Source organism: Ahaetulla prasina, chromosome 16 (genome assembly GCF_028640845.1).
Source record: "Ahaetulla prasina isolate Xishuangbanna chromosome 16, ASM2864084v1, whole genome shotgun sequence".
In the NCBI taxonomy this organism is placed as follows: Eukaryota; Metazoa; Chordata; class Lepidosauria; order Squamata; family Colubridae; genus Ahaetulla; species Ahaetulla prasina.
The window spans coordinates 5,821,213-5,836,976 of record NC_080554.1 but is presented as its reverse complement, the minus strand read 5'-3'; the positions used below and the strand labels follow the sequence as shown (position 1 = coordinate 5,836,976).

The following is a 15,764-nucleotide window of genomic DNA, read 5'->3' as shown; positions in this document are numbered from 1 at the left end:
TTTTAGCAGTTTTTAATATTCTGTTGTAAATTATTTGGGGTTTTTATGGTTTTGAATAGTTTTAATTTGGCCTGATATTTAATAAGATTTTTAATAATTGTTTTTATTATGTATATTATAACTGTTTTATTTTGGCTGTGAACCGCCCTGAGTCCTTCGGGAGAAGGGCGGTATAAAAATCTAATAAATAAATAAATAAAATAAAATAAATAAACTTATTGCCCCCCCCCCAACAATCTGGGTCCTCATTTTACCTACCTTATAAAGGATGGAAGGCTGAGTCAACCTTGGGCCTGGTGGGATTTGAACCTGCAGTAATTGCAAGCAGCTGCTGTTAATAACAGACTGCATTACCAGCCTGAGCCACCAGAGGCCCTTGGAGGTTTGTCTGTGCCTTCAGGGTCACCTGAGTAGTAGAAATGGGTGTGGAGCCTTCTTGGAAGTGCTGAAAGGATAGCTGGACATTTGCATGCTGGTCACCAGAATGGCCAGTTACCTCCTGAAAAAAGCACCTTTGGGACGTCTGGGATAGACATTCAGGTCCAAAGGTGTTTTTTTCAAGTGGCAACTGGACTCCATTTTTCCTTGAAGACATTTCGTTTCTCATCCAAGAAGCTTCTTCAGTTCTGACGGACGCCCGTCCTCCGCCAGAACTGAAGAAGCTTCTCGGATGAGAAGAAGCGAAACGTCTTCAAAGAAAAACCAGAAAGTCCAGTTGCAGCCTGTGAAAAAAAACAAACACCTTTGGGACAACCGTGACCTGGATGGCTGAGAATCTCCACAGCCTCATATCTCGACAGGTGAATTGAAGTGTAACATTCAGGGAAGTTGGAGACATTGAAGGATCGTGTCGTTTCAGTGGGCACGTTGATTTGAGGATGCGAAATTGGAGAGCGTCATCATCATCCGGGCAAGTAGCAGGAAGTGAAATTTTTTTTATATATATGAATTTATATCCCGCCCTTCTCCGAAGACTCAGGGCGGCTTACACTATGTCAAGCAATAGTCTTCATCCATTTGTATATTACATACAAAGTCAACTTTTATTGCCCCCAACAATCTGGGTCCTCATTTTACCTACCTTATAAAGGATGGAAGACTGAGTCAACCTTGGGACTGGTGGGGCTTGAACTTGCAATAATTGCAAGCAGCTGTGTTAATAACAGACAGACTTAGTCTGCTGAGCCACCATTATTACTTAAGTGGCAACAATAATTTTAAATAAGGAAATGTCACCGGGCGATGGGCAGCATAAACATTTTAATAAATAAACGGAGCCTTTCCAAATCAAACCAGCCGGCATTCTCACCTAGCTTATAGGGTTCCAGAAGGACTGCGTGGTATCTAACAAAGCTTCCTTCTTCCTTGGATGATTTGATAGCCACTTTGTAAACTGAAGGGGTAAGAAAGCAGAAAGAATAGTTTGTTAAATAAATACCATCGCTGCATTCATGCACTACACCATTCTGATTCTCCGTCGTATTTTCTAAGTCAGTGGAAGTTGCAGAAGGCTGGGATAACATCTGGATGCAAGCAAACAAAATTCATAAATCCAGCGCAGGGCGTAATGTCAAGTCTAAGCCCAAAAGAAGAGAGAGTGGAAATCCAACTGAGTCCATTTTGTTATTTGCTTATAACCCTTAGACAGAATCTTGCCAGATTAAAGCGATAACCTTCTAACCTAACAGATTAATTCATGGGAGACTCTTAAGTTGTGACTCCCTTGAACCTTTTCCTTCCTTTGGGACCCCTCTCTGGAATGTGTTTCCTCCTGGCTGGGAAGCTGTAATGCTATTGCCAACGAGAGAGATGGGGGGGGGAGGGAGGGAGGGAGGGAGGGAGGTAGGTTGGTAGGTAGGTAGGAAGGTAGATGGATGGATAGATGGATAGATAGGTAGATAAGTATATAGAGAGAGATTAGATAGATGATAGATAGATAAGAGAGATGATAGATGAGATACGGTAGATAGATGAGAGAGATGAAAGATTAGATAGATAGATAGATAGATAGATAGATAGATAGATAGATAGATAGATAGATAGATAGATAGATAGATAGATAGATAGATAGATGATAGGTAGGTAGGTAGGTAGGTAGGTAGGTAGGTAGGTAGGTAGATAGATAGATAGATAGATAGATAGATAGATAGATAGATAGATAGATAGATAGATAGATAGATAGATAGATAGATAGATAGATAGATAGATAGAACAGGAAGGACAGACAGATTCCTCAATCAGGCAGCCTTCGGGATCTGTCCTTGCCTGTGCCTCTGACATGCTGGCTAAACTGTCCGATCTCACCTAAAATCCCTCAAAGGATCCACCGTCTTTCTCAAGAGTTTGCTTCCTAGAAATAGGATCGTGCACTGAAGTTGGGAAAAGGTGCTTTAAAACGGAGCCTCTCCGCCCAACCTAGCGAGAGAGAAAATCTACACAGTGCTGGGAAACGTTTGCGCATCCCATTTCTGATGCCATGTGTTTACGGAACCATTTTTCTTTTTTTATATATATATATAAAAAGTTTTTTATTTTGAACACATTAAAACACAAGACAAGCATACAACGTTTATATACATATCACTGTTTCTTATCAGCTATTCAAAGCGGTCCTTTCTTACTATATACACATATTTTAATTCTATCTTATTCTACTTTTATATTATCTATCTTCCTTTATTTCCTCTACATTTTACCCTGTTATTTGATTTTCTTATTTTTCCTATTTTCCAACCATTCACACCATCTACACCAGACCTTATAATATTCTGTATCCTCTTTTTCTCTGATTTTTTTTTTTTTGTGAGCTTATCCATCTCTGCACATTCTAGAGTTTTCTTAATTCAATCTTCTTCTGTTGGTGGGTTCTCCTTCTTCCAATTTTGCATGTAAGCTATATGTGCTGCTGTTAATATGTGCAGTATTAAATATTGTGTATCACTTGTATAGTTTACTGTTGGGATCCCTAATAAGAATTGTTCTGGCTCTCCCTTTATTGATTCCTGTACTATCTCCTCTAACCACTTTTTGATTTTAGCCGAGAATTGTTTTGTCACCGGACAGGTCCACCAGAGATGATAGTATGTTCCATAGCTGAACCATTTTTTTCCTCTTAGACCTGAGATTCATACCGTATGCAATGTTCTCCCGACAAGCTGCCTCTCTTCGGGTATCCAAAGTGATGGACGTGTCCAGCTGGGGTTGCATATGTCCACATTCCGCTAGATTTTGAGGAAAGAGAAGAATCTTTTTTTCAGCAGGAAAGCTGTAGCAGAAATGATTCTGTGTGATTCTTGGATAAGGATGCATGTTTCGACTCCTACCCTCAGAATCCCCCTCACATCCTGGACATAAATTGTTTTAATTCCTACTCTCAAAATGATGCTATAGAGCACTGTACACCAGAACAACTAGACACAAGGACAGTTTTTTCCCGAAGGCCATCACTCTGCTAAACAAATAATTCCCTCAACACTGTCAAATAATTTACGAAGGCTGTACTACTATTCTTCTTCTATTCCTTACTAGTATCTATCTCTTCCCATTAACTACTATAACCATGTTGCTTGTATCTTTCAATTATATTGTTTTTATTTGTTTCCTAGTATGATTTGATAGCTTATTAGTAACCTATGACTATCACTAAGTGTTGTATCTTTTGATTCTTGATGAATGTATTTTATTTTCCTTATGTACACTGAGACCATATGCACCAAAGACAAATTCCTTGTGTGTCCAATCACACTTGGCCAATAAAGAATTCTATTCTATTCTATTCTATTCTATTCTATTCTATTCTATTCTATTCTATTCTATTCTATTCTATTCTATTCTATGATTCTTGAGGAATGTATCTTTTCTTTTATGTACACTGAGAGCCTATGCACCAAAGACAAATTCCTTGTGTGTCCAATCACACTTGGCCAATAAAGAATTCTATTCTATTCTATTCTATTCTATTCTATTCTATTCTATTCTATTCTATTCTATTGGAACACTTGCCTCCCCTTCAGACTTAAACCCATATTTTTCTCCAATTTTAGTACAGACAAGCAGATGCAGAATTTATTTATCTTTATTTGATGCACTGTTTAGAAATATTTTTTTTTAATGGTGCTTTAAATTCACCTGCAATTCTTCTCATACACACACACACAAAACATATGCACTGAGACTAGGAAACAGTTGGAAACAAAGAAACTCATTTCCAATGAATCATGTTAATATGATACTCTGACACACTGCTTGCTCATATCAGCCTCGTGATCTAAAGGAAGTTCTTTTGTTAAAAAAAATAATACATTGAAGCAATTCTTAACATTCCACCCCCACACCAGGTCATTTAATTCAAGTTACTTTTGACTGCTTACCTTCCATACATTTGCATTCATTGCCTTCACATAACGTGACAAGAGATTGTTCTCCGTAAGCATTATAAAAGATAGTGCACTTTTTATCTGCAGAAACAAACAAAAAAAAAGTTTCATTTTTCCCCCCAAACAGATTGATCATGTAATAAAGTTAGGGAGGGGAAGGGAAGGGTTAAAGAATGGAAGGGAAGGGAAGGAAGAAGGGAAGGGGAGGGGAAGGGAAGGGAAGAAAGTAGGGAAGGGAAGGGAAGGGAGGGAAGGGAAGTGAAAAAGGAAAGAAGGGGAAAAGCATGGGAAAGGAGAGGAGAGGAAAGGAAAGGAAAGGAAGAAGGGAAGGGAAGGGAAGGGAAGGAAGAAGGAAAGGGAAGGGAAGGGACGGGAAGGGAAGGGAAGGAAATGAAATGAAGAAGGGAAGGAAAGGAAAGGAAAGGAAGAAGGGAAGAGAAGGAAAGCAGAGAAAGAAAGGGAAGGGAAGGGAAGGGCTAAATTCTCTTGAAATAAGGTAGATTTCTGAGCAAGCTGAGTGCCAAATAAGAAACAGCATTTAACTCTGTAGAATAACCAACACTAAAAATTCATTTAGCAAGCTGGTGTGCTGAACTAACGTGCTTGCTAAGCCTCGAAAGGTCAGATAAAAGCTGACCAAAAATGAATGAATTCCTTACTAGGGTTGTGATAATCATACACCGAGAAGGTTCCTGGACTTGGCATTCCAACCCGGTAAATTTCAGTTATTCGGAAACCAATGCACAGGAACTCATTTCCTGGAATCTGTCAGAAGAATGTAAAGTTCAGATGGACTCAGGATACAGGAAAACCACAAATGATATTTCTCTACCCTCCCTCCCTCCCTCCCTCCTTCCTTCCTTCCTTCCTTCCTTCCTTCCTTCCTTCCTTCCTTCCTTCCTTCCTTCGTCAAGCATGTATAATATAAGATAACAGATATAAGTATATTCCACCCATTGCTTCTTGTCCTGCCCTCAGGTGCTTTGGAGAATAGCTTGACTCCCTCTTCTTTGTGGCAACCCCTGAGATATTGGAAGACTGCTATCCTGTCTCCTCTAGTCCTTCTTTTCATTAAACTAGACATACCCAGTTCCTGCAACCATTCATTGTATGTTTTAACCTCCAGTCCCCTAATCATCTTTGTTGCTCTTCTCTGCACTCTGTCTAGAGTCTCCACATCTTTTTTACATCGTGGCGACCAAAACTGGATGCAGTATTCCAAGCGTGGCCTTATCAAGGCCTCATAAAGTGGTATTAACACTTCACATGATCTTGATTCTATCCCTCTGTTGATGCAGCCCAGAACTGTGTTGGCTTTTTTGGCAGCTGCTGCACACTGCTGGCTCATATCTAAATGGTTGTCTACTAGGACTCCAAGATCCCTCTCACAGATACTGCTATTGAGCAAGGGACCACATATACTGTACCTGTGCGACTAATCAACTGAGTTTGAATTATGCAGCTCGGAGACACAGGATGATCAAAAAATAATAATCATTGATTAATTAACAAAGCCTTGTGAGAAATAAAACTATGCGACAAAGCCGCAGGAAACTTACCGAGTCTACCTGCATGACAACATGTCCATCGGGCGTTATCTCGTATTTTGAAATCAGCTGGTCAACACTATTTGAAAGCTGAGAAAAGAAAGGGAGGACATTTGCCAGGTGATTCTCACAGATATATTCTGGAAGAGTAGCTACATCATTTGCAAAAAAAAAACAAACACCCATTCCTGTTTTGTAAAGTTGATATTTGAATCGCTGCAGCTGTAGACATTCTGATCTGAATTTGTTTCCTGAATTTTATACAGGATGGTTTTCAGTGAAAACATGCAGTTTCAGACCCCATGTGTTTAGAAATACAAATCTCTATTCAAAAATATACAGGCAGTTCTTGACTTACAACAGTTTGTTTAGTGACCGCTCGAACTTACAACGGCACTGAATAAAGTGAGTTATGACCGTTTTTTCCGACTTATGACTGTGGCAGCACCCCAGGGTCACGGTATTTACATTCGGATACTTGGCAATTGATTCACATTTATGACGCAGTGTCTCGGATTCACGCGATCCAGCACGGCCGAAGAAAAATTGCTTTTAAAAGAAAAGAAAAGCCTCTGACGATCAGGCAACTCAGCTGGGATATCAGAGGCTTTTCTTTTCTTTTAAAAGCATTTTTTTTTTGCCTTTAAAAGAAAAAAAAAGCCCCTGATGATCAGGCAACTCAGTTGGGATCATCAGAGGCTTTTCTTTTCTTTTAAAAGCATTTTTTTTTTGCCTTTAAAAGAAAAAAAAAGCCTCTGACGATCAGGCAACTCAGTTGGGATCGCCAGAGGAGCCTTTTAAAAGCATTTTTTCTATAACCTCTTCAGCCGAAGAGGTTGTAGAAAAAATTCTTTTAAAGGGTTCTGGCAATCCCAGCTGAGTTGCCTGATCGCCAGAGGCTTTTAAAAGCATTTTTTTCTACAGCCCCTTCGGCCGAAGAGGTTGTAAAAAAAAAATAATGCTTTTGAAGAGTTCTGACGATCCCAGCTAAGCCACACGATCATCAGAGGCTTTTTTTCTTTTTTTTTTACTTTTAAAAGCATTTTTCCGGCCAAAAAAAAAAAAGCTTTTAAAAGAAAAACAAAAAACCTGACGATCACATGGCTCAACTGGGAATGGGCGGGGCTGGGGGGGGCAGGGATTTTTGCTACTGGTTCTCCGAACCACCCGCCACCATCACTACCGGATCGGGTGATCCGGTCCGAACCGGGAGCATTTCACCCCGCCGGGGCAAAGCTCACTTAACCAGGTTCTCACTTAGCAATGTGAATTCTGGGCTCAATTGCGGTCATAAGTCGAGGACTACCTGTATAGGGAATTCAGATTTCGTTATGTTGCTTTTTAAAACATTTTTTAAAAAAAAAAAAATCGGGGATGTCAGGGTTACTTACAACAGCTAAGTCGTCCTCATTTGCTTCCAGACCGTTGGGAAGAGAGATGTCAATGACTGCATGAGGAGAGGAAGATTCTCCTGTCCTCCTTCGAGGTTTGTACCTAACACAGGACGGGGAAAAAAAAAAAAAAGGAAATAGTAGCAACAGACTCCATGGGAGACAACCGCTTTCTTGGATAGAATAGAATTTTTTATTGGCCAAGTGTGATTGGACACACAAGGAATTTGTCTTGGTGCATATTTGGATTTTGGTACATATGGACCAGCTAGGATCATCTATAAGGGCTATCAACTTCTGACACTTTTTCAGCGTCTGCATCGATAAAACCAACCGTTGGTCCCAGTTGTGGGATGTGAGAGCTGGAAAGCCCAGATTTTTTTAAAAAAAACGAAAACATGAGAGAATCTATCCAAAGTAATGAATCTTCTCCCTGCATTTTTCTGACACGCAACAGTCTCTACCAAAGCAACAGGAAATTATCAAGAAAATAATGGAATGGGCAGAAATGAGTAAATTGACATTTGAAATTAAGAGAACAGGAAGATAAACGATACTATAAGATATGGGATTTATTTTATCAATGGCTAGATAAAAAAATAGGTTGAAGTTTATAATGTAAGAATTGTTGAAATAAAGTATAACGTAATATCATTGGTTTGAATTAAGAAAAGGAAACGAATGATATAAATATAATTAATGTAAAATCCAGTACATTTTATACGAGGCAAGGGAAGAAACATTTAGAGCTAAACAAAAGATTGATCGATTAAAATATTTGGATGCATATTAGATTGGTAAAATGTAAAATAAGATCAGTTACATTTTATGAATATGGTGAACTTGCACAAAAGCTTTGTAACGGACCAACCGACACACTGTTTGTATTTTGATCGAAGATGTTTTTATGTATGTCTGTTTAGAAAAATAAATTTTTTTTTAAAAAAAAAAAACAGTCTCAAATTATCCAGACTTACTTAGCACAGGCGATCAACAGCCGGACTTCATTGAAGGAAAGATAGTACTTCTTTTCTGTACGAGCAAAAAAAGGTAGTTTTTCAAAAGAAGAATTTCAGGGGCAATTATCCCACAGGGTACGAAGTGGGGGAAATCGAGCAATACCCATTTAATCAGAGGAAAGATTGAAAAACTGGGGGCCCTCCAGGAAGGAATTGTTTAGCACAGTACTTCCCAGCCAAGAAATAATGAGGTTTTAGCATATAGGACAGTGGTGGGTTTCAATTTTTTTTACTACCGGTTCTGTGGGTGTGGCTTGGTGGGCGTGGCGTGGCTTGGTGGGCGTGGCGTGGCTTGGTGGGCGTGGCGTGGCTTGGTAGGCGTGGCACGGGTATCCTTCCATGTAAAATCTCCATTCCCTCCCCACTCCAGGGGAAGGTTACTACAAAATCCCCATTTCCTCCTGATCAGCTGGGACTCGGGAGGCAGAAATGCGGGCGGGGGCCAGTTCAAATTTTTACTACCGTTTTTCCGAACTACTCAAAATTTCCGCTACCGGTTCTTCAGAACTGGTCAGAACCGGCTGAAACCCGCCTCTGATATAGGAGTCATCCAAGCTATGGTGGAGATTTGAGTTGTCAAGATTCTCTGTAGAGCAGGGGTGTCAAACTGGATTTTTTCGAGGGCTGGATCAGCATTGTAGTTCTCCTCTGCGGGCCGGCTGGTGGGGGTGGGGAGGCGGGACGGAGGCCTCCTGCAGCACTCTGCCGGCCAATACAGGGTGCATGGACCCCCTGTCCCGTTTTTGGCCTGGATGGCCTCCTGCACTATCTTGCCAGCCAAAATGGGGCATGGATGGGGCGGGGCTCATGCGGGGGCTTCATGCCCCGTTTTGGCCGATCCTTTGCTATTTCCAGGCTGGCCAGATTTAAGCACCCCGAGAGCCAGAGCCAGCCCGCACGCCTTGAGTTTGTCACCCCTGCTGTAGAGGTTCAGTTAAATGGGATTGTTCTCCGTATGTGCCATAAAGTGCTTTATGGACAGAAGATTTAAAGCTAGAGCCCTCTACATGTTAAGCATTAAAGTTACTTTTATTTCGATGTATTCAGATTAAACAAAAAAGCCATAACTATAACTTTAAGGTAGGTGGCCATTCCTCCTCTCCTATTTAAAAAATCTCATAGGAAGGAAGTCCGCTAAGCTTTGCCTTCGTATATCGTGTTTCCCCGAAAATAAGACCCTGTCTTACATTTTTTTTGAACCCCGAAATAAGCGTTTGGCCTTATTTTCAGGGAGGTCTTATTATTTGGGGGCGCGTGAAGCAAGACGGGACTCCTCTTGCCCTCTTATCTGATTTCCAGCTTTGTCTCCTTAACCCTAACCAGAGGAAATTGTGGGGACGGGCTGCATATGCGGTTAAATATTTTCGGGGAGGGCTTATTTTCAGAAGGGGTGTTATTTTAGTGCAGGGGTCTCCAACCTTGGTCCCTTTAAGACTTGTGGACTTCAACTCCCAGAGTTCCTCAGCCAGCTTTGTCTTAAAGGGACCAAGGTTGGAGACCCCTGTTTTAGTGCATGCGGTCAAAAGCCCAATTGGGCTTATTATCAGGGGATGTCTTATTTTCGGGGAAACACGATATCTATGGAGATTCTCAACCATCCAGGTTGTCCCAAAGATGCTTTTTCCTCCCCCCCCCAAAAAAAATGTCAAACTAGACTTCCTTGGAGTTTTTGTTCCCCTTTGAAAATGTTTCACTTCTCATCCAAGAAGCTTCTTTGGTTCTGCTTCAGTTCTAGAACTGAAGAAGCTTCTTGGATGAGAAGTGAAATGTTGTCAAACAACAAAAAACAAACAAACAAGAATCTCCAGTTTTGGAAGAAGCACCCCTGGGACTTTGTCTTAGTAATAAATAGTTTTAATGCTTAGTTGAAATCCTTTCCCTTGTCACAGACATAAATCATGGAAACAAGAAAGAGAGAAATAATAACGGGGCCATTCCTTCCAAGATACCGAGAGAACTATTAAAATAACCTTTTCTCCAGTTTAATATTTTTTTTAAAATAATGACTTCCTCACCGTCTAGAGTGACATCAACCTTCAACTGGAAATCACAAGTGTCTTCAGAAACGCTGCTCACATAATACACGCTCCTCAGCTGTAAATGCCCAAATTGAAAATAAACCAAATTAATTTGGGGGCTTTGAACCCAGCAACCAGCTTCTAGCTACCATTATAATATCTGTAGAATAGGTAAATCAAAGGTTCAGATTTGTGAAGATCATCGATCTTGGATGATAGCAGTATTCCATCTACTACTGTACCTTTCTAGCCAACTTAACGAGAAGAGTTCTGGGTTCAAAACCTCAAAGGACACTGATGCAATTGTTTCGTAGCCAAATGGATACGTTTCCCACCCAATTCTCCATTACTTTGATTATTATTATTATTGCTTTATTGATTTTCTATTAACAACATTTCTTAGCGCTTAATAAAGATCGTGTTGTCTGGGTATTTAATTTGTCAGAGTAATGATGATTTAATAGCTGACCAGCTGTTGTAATGATGATGCAATGGTAGTAATCAGTCAGCAGAGTTATTTGACTCTTTACCACTTTAAGAGACTGTATTATAAGAGAGGCCTTGTTGGGGCGTATCTCTCTCTCCATGTGTGCTTATGTGTTATAGTTGATGATTGATTGCCTTACTTTGCCTAGTATGTGTATGTATATGTTCCTTGTAGATAAACCATGTCTGTTTACTGTATTTTGCTCCTGGCTTGTCTCAAAAAGCGTCACACTGCGCGCACTCTGACATAATGTATTTAACAATGCAAATTACATTCTTAATCTCCACCTTTTTTTCCCATCCATTGGTAAAATAAATTCCATGTTTCCATTACTCATTTTTAAGGTTCGTTCTCTCACATTCATCCGTCAAGCTGGATTTACAAGATGTCACAATTTGACGTGAATGTATAGATATTTGGGGTTCCGGATACCATTCTTGATGCAAGAAGCACTTTTTTAGATCGCCCCAATGTGAATTCAAGTAGTCCTTGACGTATGACAATTGAGGCCAAAATTTGTGTTGCTAAGCCAGATGGTGGAAGGAAGTGAACTTTGCCCCATCGTGCGATCTTTCTTGCCACATTTGTTTGGGTTATTTTTAGTAAAAAGGTTTTATTTCCATTTTCCAACAACCTATTCAATATACAGTCTCTTATTCAACATTAGTCATTAACTTTCATTTGTTACTTATTCGGACCTGCCCAGCTACCACTCCCTTCCTTAACAAACCTTTCCTCCTCCCTTCTCTACTTTCTTCTACTTTCTTCATCCTTCCTCTCCTTCGCTTTTCTACATCCTCTCCTCCTTCCCTACTCTTCTCTTCCACCCTTTCTAACCCTCTCGCTTTCCCCTGTCTTCTTCCTCTCCTTTCCCCTTTTCTACCTCTCTCTTTCCTACCTACTTTCTTCCTTCACTCTCTCCTCTCCTTTCCATTCCTTCTGAAATGGCAGCTGAGCAGCCCGATTTCATTTCAAATTATTTCTATTTCTTAATTACATATCTTCAATCATTCCTTTACATTGATCCTTCATCTCCCCTCTCCCCTTCCCTCCTCCCCTCCCACCCCCAAGACTTCCCAGAACAAAGTACAGGGTATAAGATTAACAATCATAAATTAAAATACAACATAAGTCATAATCCATAGTCACTCCTCTCTCTAAGACCTTAACTCCCCTTCCAGAAACAAAAAAGTACATTCTTCTTCCAGTCCATTATATACCAGTCCATTCCACTCCTAAAATCTTCAGAAACTTCCAATTAAATTAGTATTTCCAGTTTCTTGCCACATTTGTTAAGTGCAGTTGCTAAGTTAGTGACATTGGTTGTTAAGTGAATCCGGTGTCCCCCATTGACTTTGCTTGTTGGAAGGTCGCAAAAGGGGATCACGTGACCCCCCCCCAACACACGGCGACCCGTCATAAATGTGAGTCAGTTGCCAAGCAACCGAATTTTGATCACGGGATGTGGCAATGGTCATAAGGGTGAAAAACAGTCATAAATCACTTTTTTCAGTACTGTCGTAACTCTCACGGTCAGCCATATCCTAAATCAATACATAAATTTGACCGGTCACTAAACGAACCGTTGTAAGTTGAGGACTACTTGTAAATGAAGGTGTTTTGTTCACTTACAGTCACAGCTGCTGTCCCAGTATTGCTCCCCGTGCGTACTTCTATATCCTCCTTCAAGGAAGCCTGAATTTGCAAAGAAATAGCAAAAAAGATTTAAAAATTGACATTAATCCCCATGGCTCCTATATATAGAAAATTCTTGTTAAGCTATCATAAATGTAACCTGGATATTTTCAGCTACTTGAGGCACAGATCTGGTTTCGTTAGAATCCTGGTTTATCATCATCATCATCATCTTTTAATGACCCTATAATCCCTTGTAGGGTGGAGTCTGGGCAACTGAATGGAGCTGAGCATTTACTGGCCGGATACCCTTCCCTGTCGCCAGTGCGGAGTTTTGTTCAGCAGATAATATTCTCATCGTGCCCAGCGAGAGAAATATCTGCCTCTACTCAGGATCGAACTCACAGCCTCCTGATTGTGAGGTGAGAGCTCCACTTCTAGGTCACCTCTAGGCCACTCAGAATCCTGTGAAATTTCTCTTCAGCAAAGGAAAGCTAAGGCATGAAGCAAGGGGATGAAAGCTTGAGTTGGAGAAGGAAAGAAAGAGGGATGAGAAGGAGAAATTCCACTTTTTTTCAAACTGTCACTAAATGAACTAAATGGTCCCATTGCTGATTTTTTTAAAAAATGGGAAACTCCCTCCTTCCTGATTGTTCCTGCCTAATAATTAATCCAATAATTAACCCTAATAATTAATCCAAGGATTCAACTTGTCTTTATTAGAATCTTGTCTACCTGGTCCCTTGTCTTGCTTGAAACCCAAAATAATATTTCTTGGCCAAGGGACCAATTACTAGAGGATAATTAGAACTGCAGAAAAAAACAATGGCTACCAACCTGCCTTCCATGGAGGACCAGTCTACTGCACGAGTCAAAAAGAGGGCTGGGAAAATATCTACAGACCCCTCACATCCTGGACGTAAATTGTTTCAACTTCTGCCCTCAAAAAGACGCTATAGAGCACACTGCACACCAGAACAACTAGACACAAGGACAGTTTTTCCCCGAACGCCATCACTCTGCTAAACAAATAATTCCCTCAACACTGTCAAACTATTCACTAAGTCTGCATTACTATTACGTTCCCATCACCCATCTCCTTCCACTTATGACTGTATGACTGTAACCTTCTTGCTTGTATCCTTACGATTTATATTGATATTGTTTCCTGATTGCTTATGATTATCATTAAGTATTGTACCTTATGATTCTTGATGAACGTATCTTTTCTTTTATGTACACTGAGAGGGTATGCACCAAAGACAAATTCCTTGTGTGTCCAATCATATTTGGCCAATAAAAAATTCTATTCTATTCTATTCTATTCTATTCTATTCTATTCTATTCTATTCTATTCCCTTCCCTTCCTTTCCATTCCATTCCATTCCATTCCCTATTCTATTCTACTCTACTCTACTCTACTCCCCTTCCCTATTCTCTTCTTTTCTCTTCCCTTCCCTCTTCTCTTCTCTTCTCTTCTCTTCTCTTCTCTTCTCTTCTCTTCTCTTCTCTTCTCTTCTCTTCTCTTCCCTTCCCTTCCCTTCCTTCCCTTCCCTCTTCTCTTCTCTTCTCTTCCTTCTCTTCCTTCCCTTCCATTCCTATTCTACTCTACTCTACTCTACACTCTTCTCTTCTCTTCTCTTCTCTTCTCTTCTCTCTTCTTCTCTTCTCTTCTCTTCTCTTCTCTTCTCTTCTCTTCCTTCCCTTCCTTCCTCTTCTCTTCTCTTCTCTTCCCTTCTCTTCCCTTCCCTTCCCTTCCATTCCCTACTCTACTCTACTCTACACTCTTCTCTTCTCTTCTCTTCTCTTCTCTTCCCTTCCCTTCCCTTCCCTTCCATTCCCTACTCTACTCTACTCTACTCTACTCTACTCTACACTCTTCTCTTCTCTTCTCTTCCCTTCCCTTCTCTTCCCTTCTCTTCTAGATCAAAAGCCACTTCAAGTATCTGCTCTCTTTGACCTCCCATCCATCCCCACCCCAATTCATTAACTCACATCCACAGGCCTGCCGATGTAATTGCTACTCGTGAGCCTGTATTTGTGAAAATCTCCCTGAAACTTGTAAGACGCTTTGACGTTCATGTCCAGTGCAAGCCGCTTAACGAGGATGGAATATTCGGTCAGGCACTCCAAAGCGATAATTGTATCCTGTCAAATTAGTGAGAGAGAGAAGACAAACCCCGCCCCCCAAAGAGACAGCATTAGAAGAGAGGCAACCACACTGTGTATTAATTGCGGTGGGGGGGAATCCATTTCTGGTTTTCAGGGATGGAAAAATGGAAAATTAGACCCTAAAGTCTGTAGAAAGAACATTTTTCATCCCTCCCGTCTAACCTCTTCTGGATTTAAAGTCATAATCACCTCCTATAAGTGGCTTCTTATTGGTGCTTTTGATTGAATATTTTTTTTTTTGATTTAGCAATTAGTTGAGTATCGGTGAGATTCCCCCCTCACCCCATAAATGAACACAATCCCGGGCAAGCAATTCCATGCTAAACAACACCAAAAAAAAAAAAATCAGTTCTAAATTATAACATATTATTAAGTGGTTGATCGGCAAGGAACATCTGCTCCCTAGTGCCAATCAAGCAAAAAGTTAAGTCATGGAACTAACTAAGCCTTCATTGATGATTGCAGCTTCTGCCTGGAGATAAGCAGAATGCTGCAGACATTGTCTAGGACAGGGTTGTCCAACTCAAGGCCCATGGGCCACATTGGGTTGAATCCAGCCCAAGGGGTCATCCTGGTCTACCCAGTGCGAAAAGGAAAGATCGGGCCAATGTAGCTTTGGCCCAGTCTACTCAATGCAAAGAGGGAAGAACACGCCAGTAGTTTGGGGAGTGGCATCAAGCTGGTTGTCAGGAAATTGTTATTTGCCTAACTAGTTGGCCAGGCAATATATAAACTAACTATGTATGTTTAAAGAAAGGCATGATATTGCTTTAAGGCTGTGCTGCATCATTGCAAGCATCCTGACTGGTTGAGCTCTGTAGCCGATGTATAAAAGGACTACTAAATTATGGCTTGTGGGGAATCTACAGGGACGCTACAGCATTGTAACCTGATGACATGCTGCAACTGTCTATGTGAGCTTTATGATCGTTGCTTGGTCATGCTAGTTACTGATTCCTCAAGATACTGACTGTTGTGTATTGAACTGAACTGAACTGGACTGGACTGAAAGAAGACCTTGTTTGTTTTACAAGTCTACTTTGGTAAGAAGACTGAATGACTTTATATGTGTATGACCTGGAATTGTTTTTGGACTATGACTTGGCCTTTTCCCTAAAA

General features: G+C 40.6%; 1 protein-coding gene across 1 annotated transcript in view; it reads right to left on the bottom strand.

The window, feature by feature from the left end:
* C5 (complement C5) overlaps window positions 1-15,764 on the bottom strand; it is a 62,330-nt gene that overhangs the window by 4,536 nt on the left and 42,030 nt on the right. The window contains exons 29-38 of the mRNA XM_058159563.1: window positions 14,469-14,621; window positions 12,471-12,533; window positions 10,349-10,427; window positions 8,292-8,346; window positions 7,315-7,417; window positions 5,936-6,013; window positions 5,036-5,141; window positions 4,371-4,457; window positions 3,132-3,221; window positions 1,310-1,393 (exon numbers count right to left, since the gene is read on the bottom strand). Of these exons, the coding sequence (XP_058015546.1) occupies window positions 1,310-1,393; window positions 3,132-3,221; window positions 4,371-4,457; window positions 5,036-5,141; window positions 5,936-6,013; window positions 7,315-7,417; window positions 8,292-8,346; window positions 10,349-10,427; window positions 12,471-12,533; window positions 14,469-14,621 (898 nt within the window). The remainder of the gene's footprint in view (window positions 1-1,309; window positions 1,394-3,131; window positions 3,222-4,370; window positions 4,458-5,035; window positions 5,142-5,935; window positions 6,014-7,314; window positions 7,418-8,291; window positions 8,347-10,348; window positions 10,428-12,470; window positions 12,534-14,468; window positions 14,622-15,764) is intronic.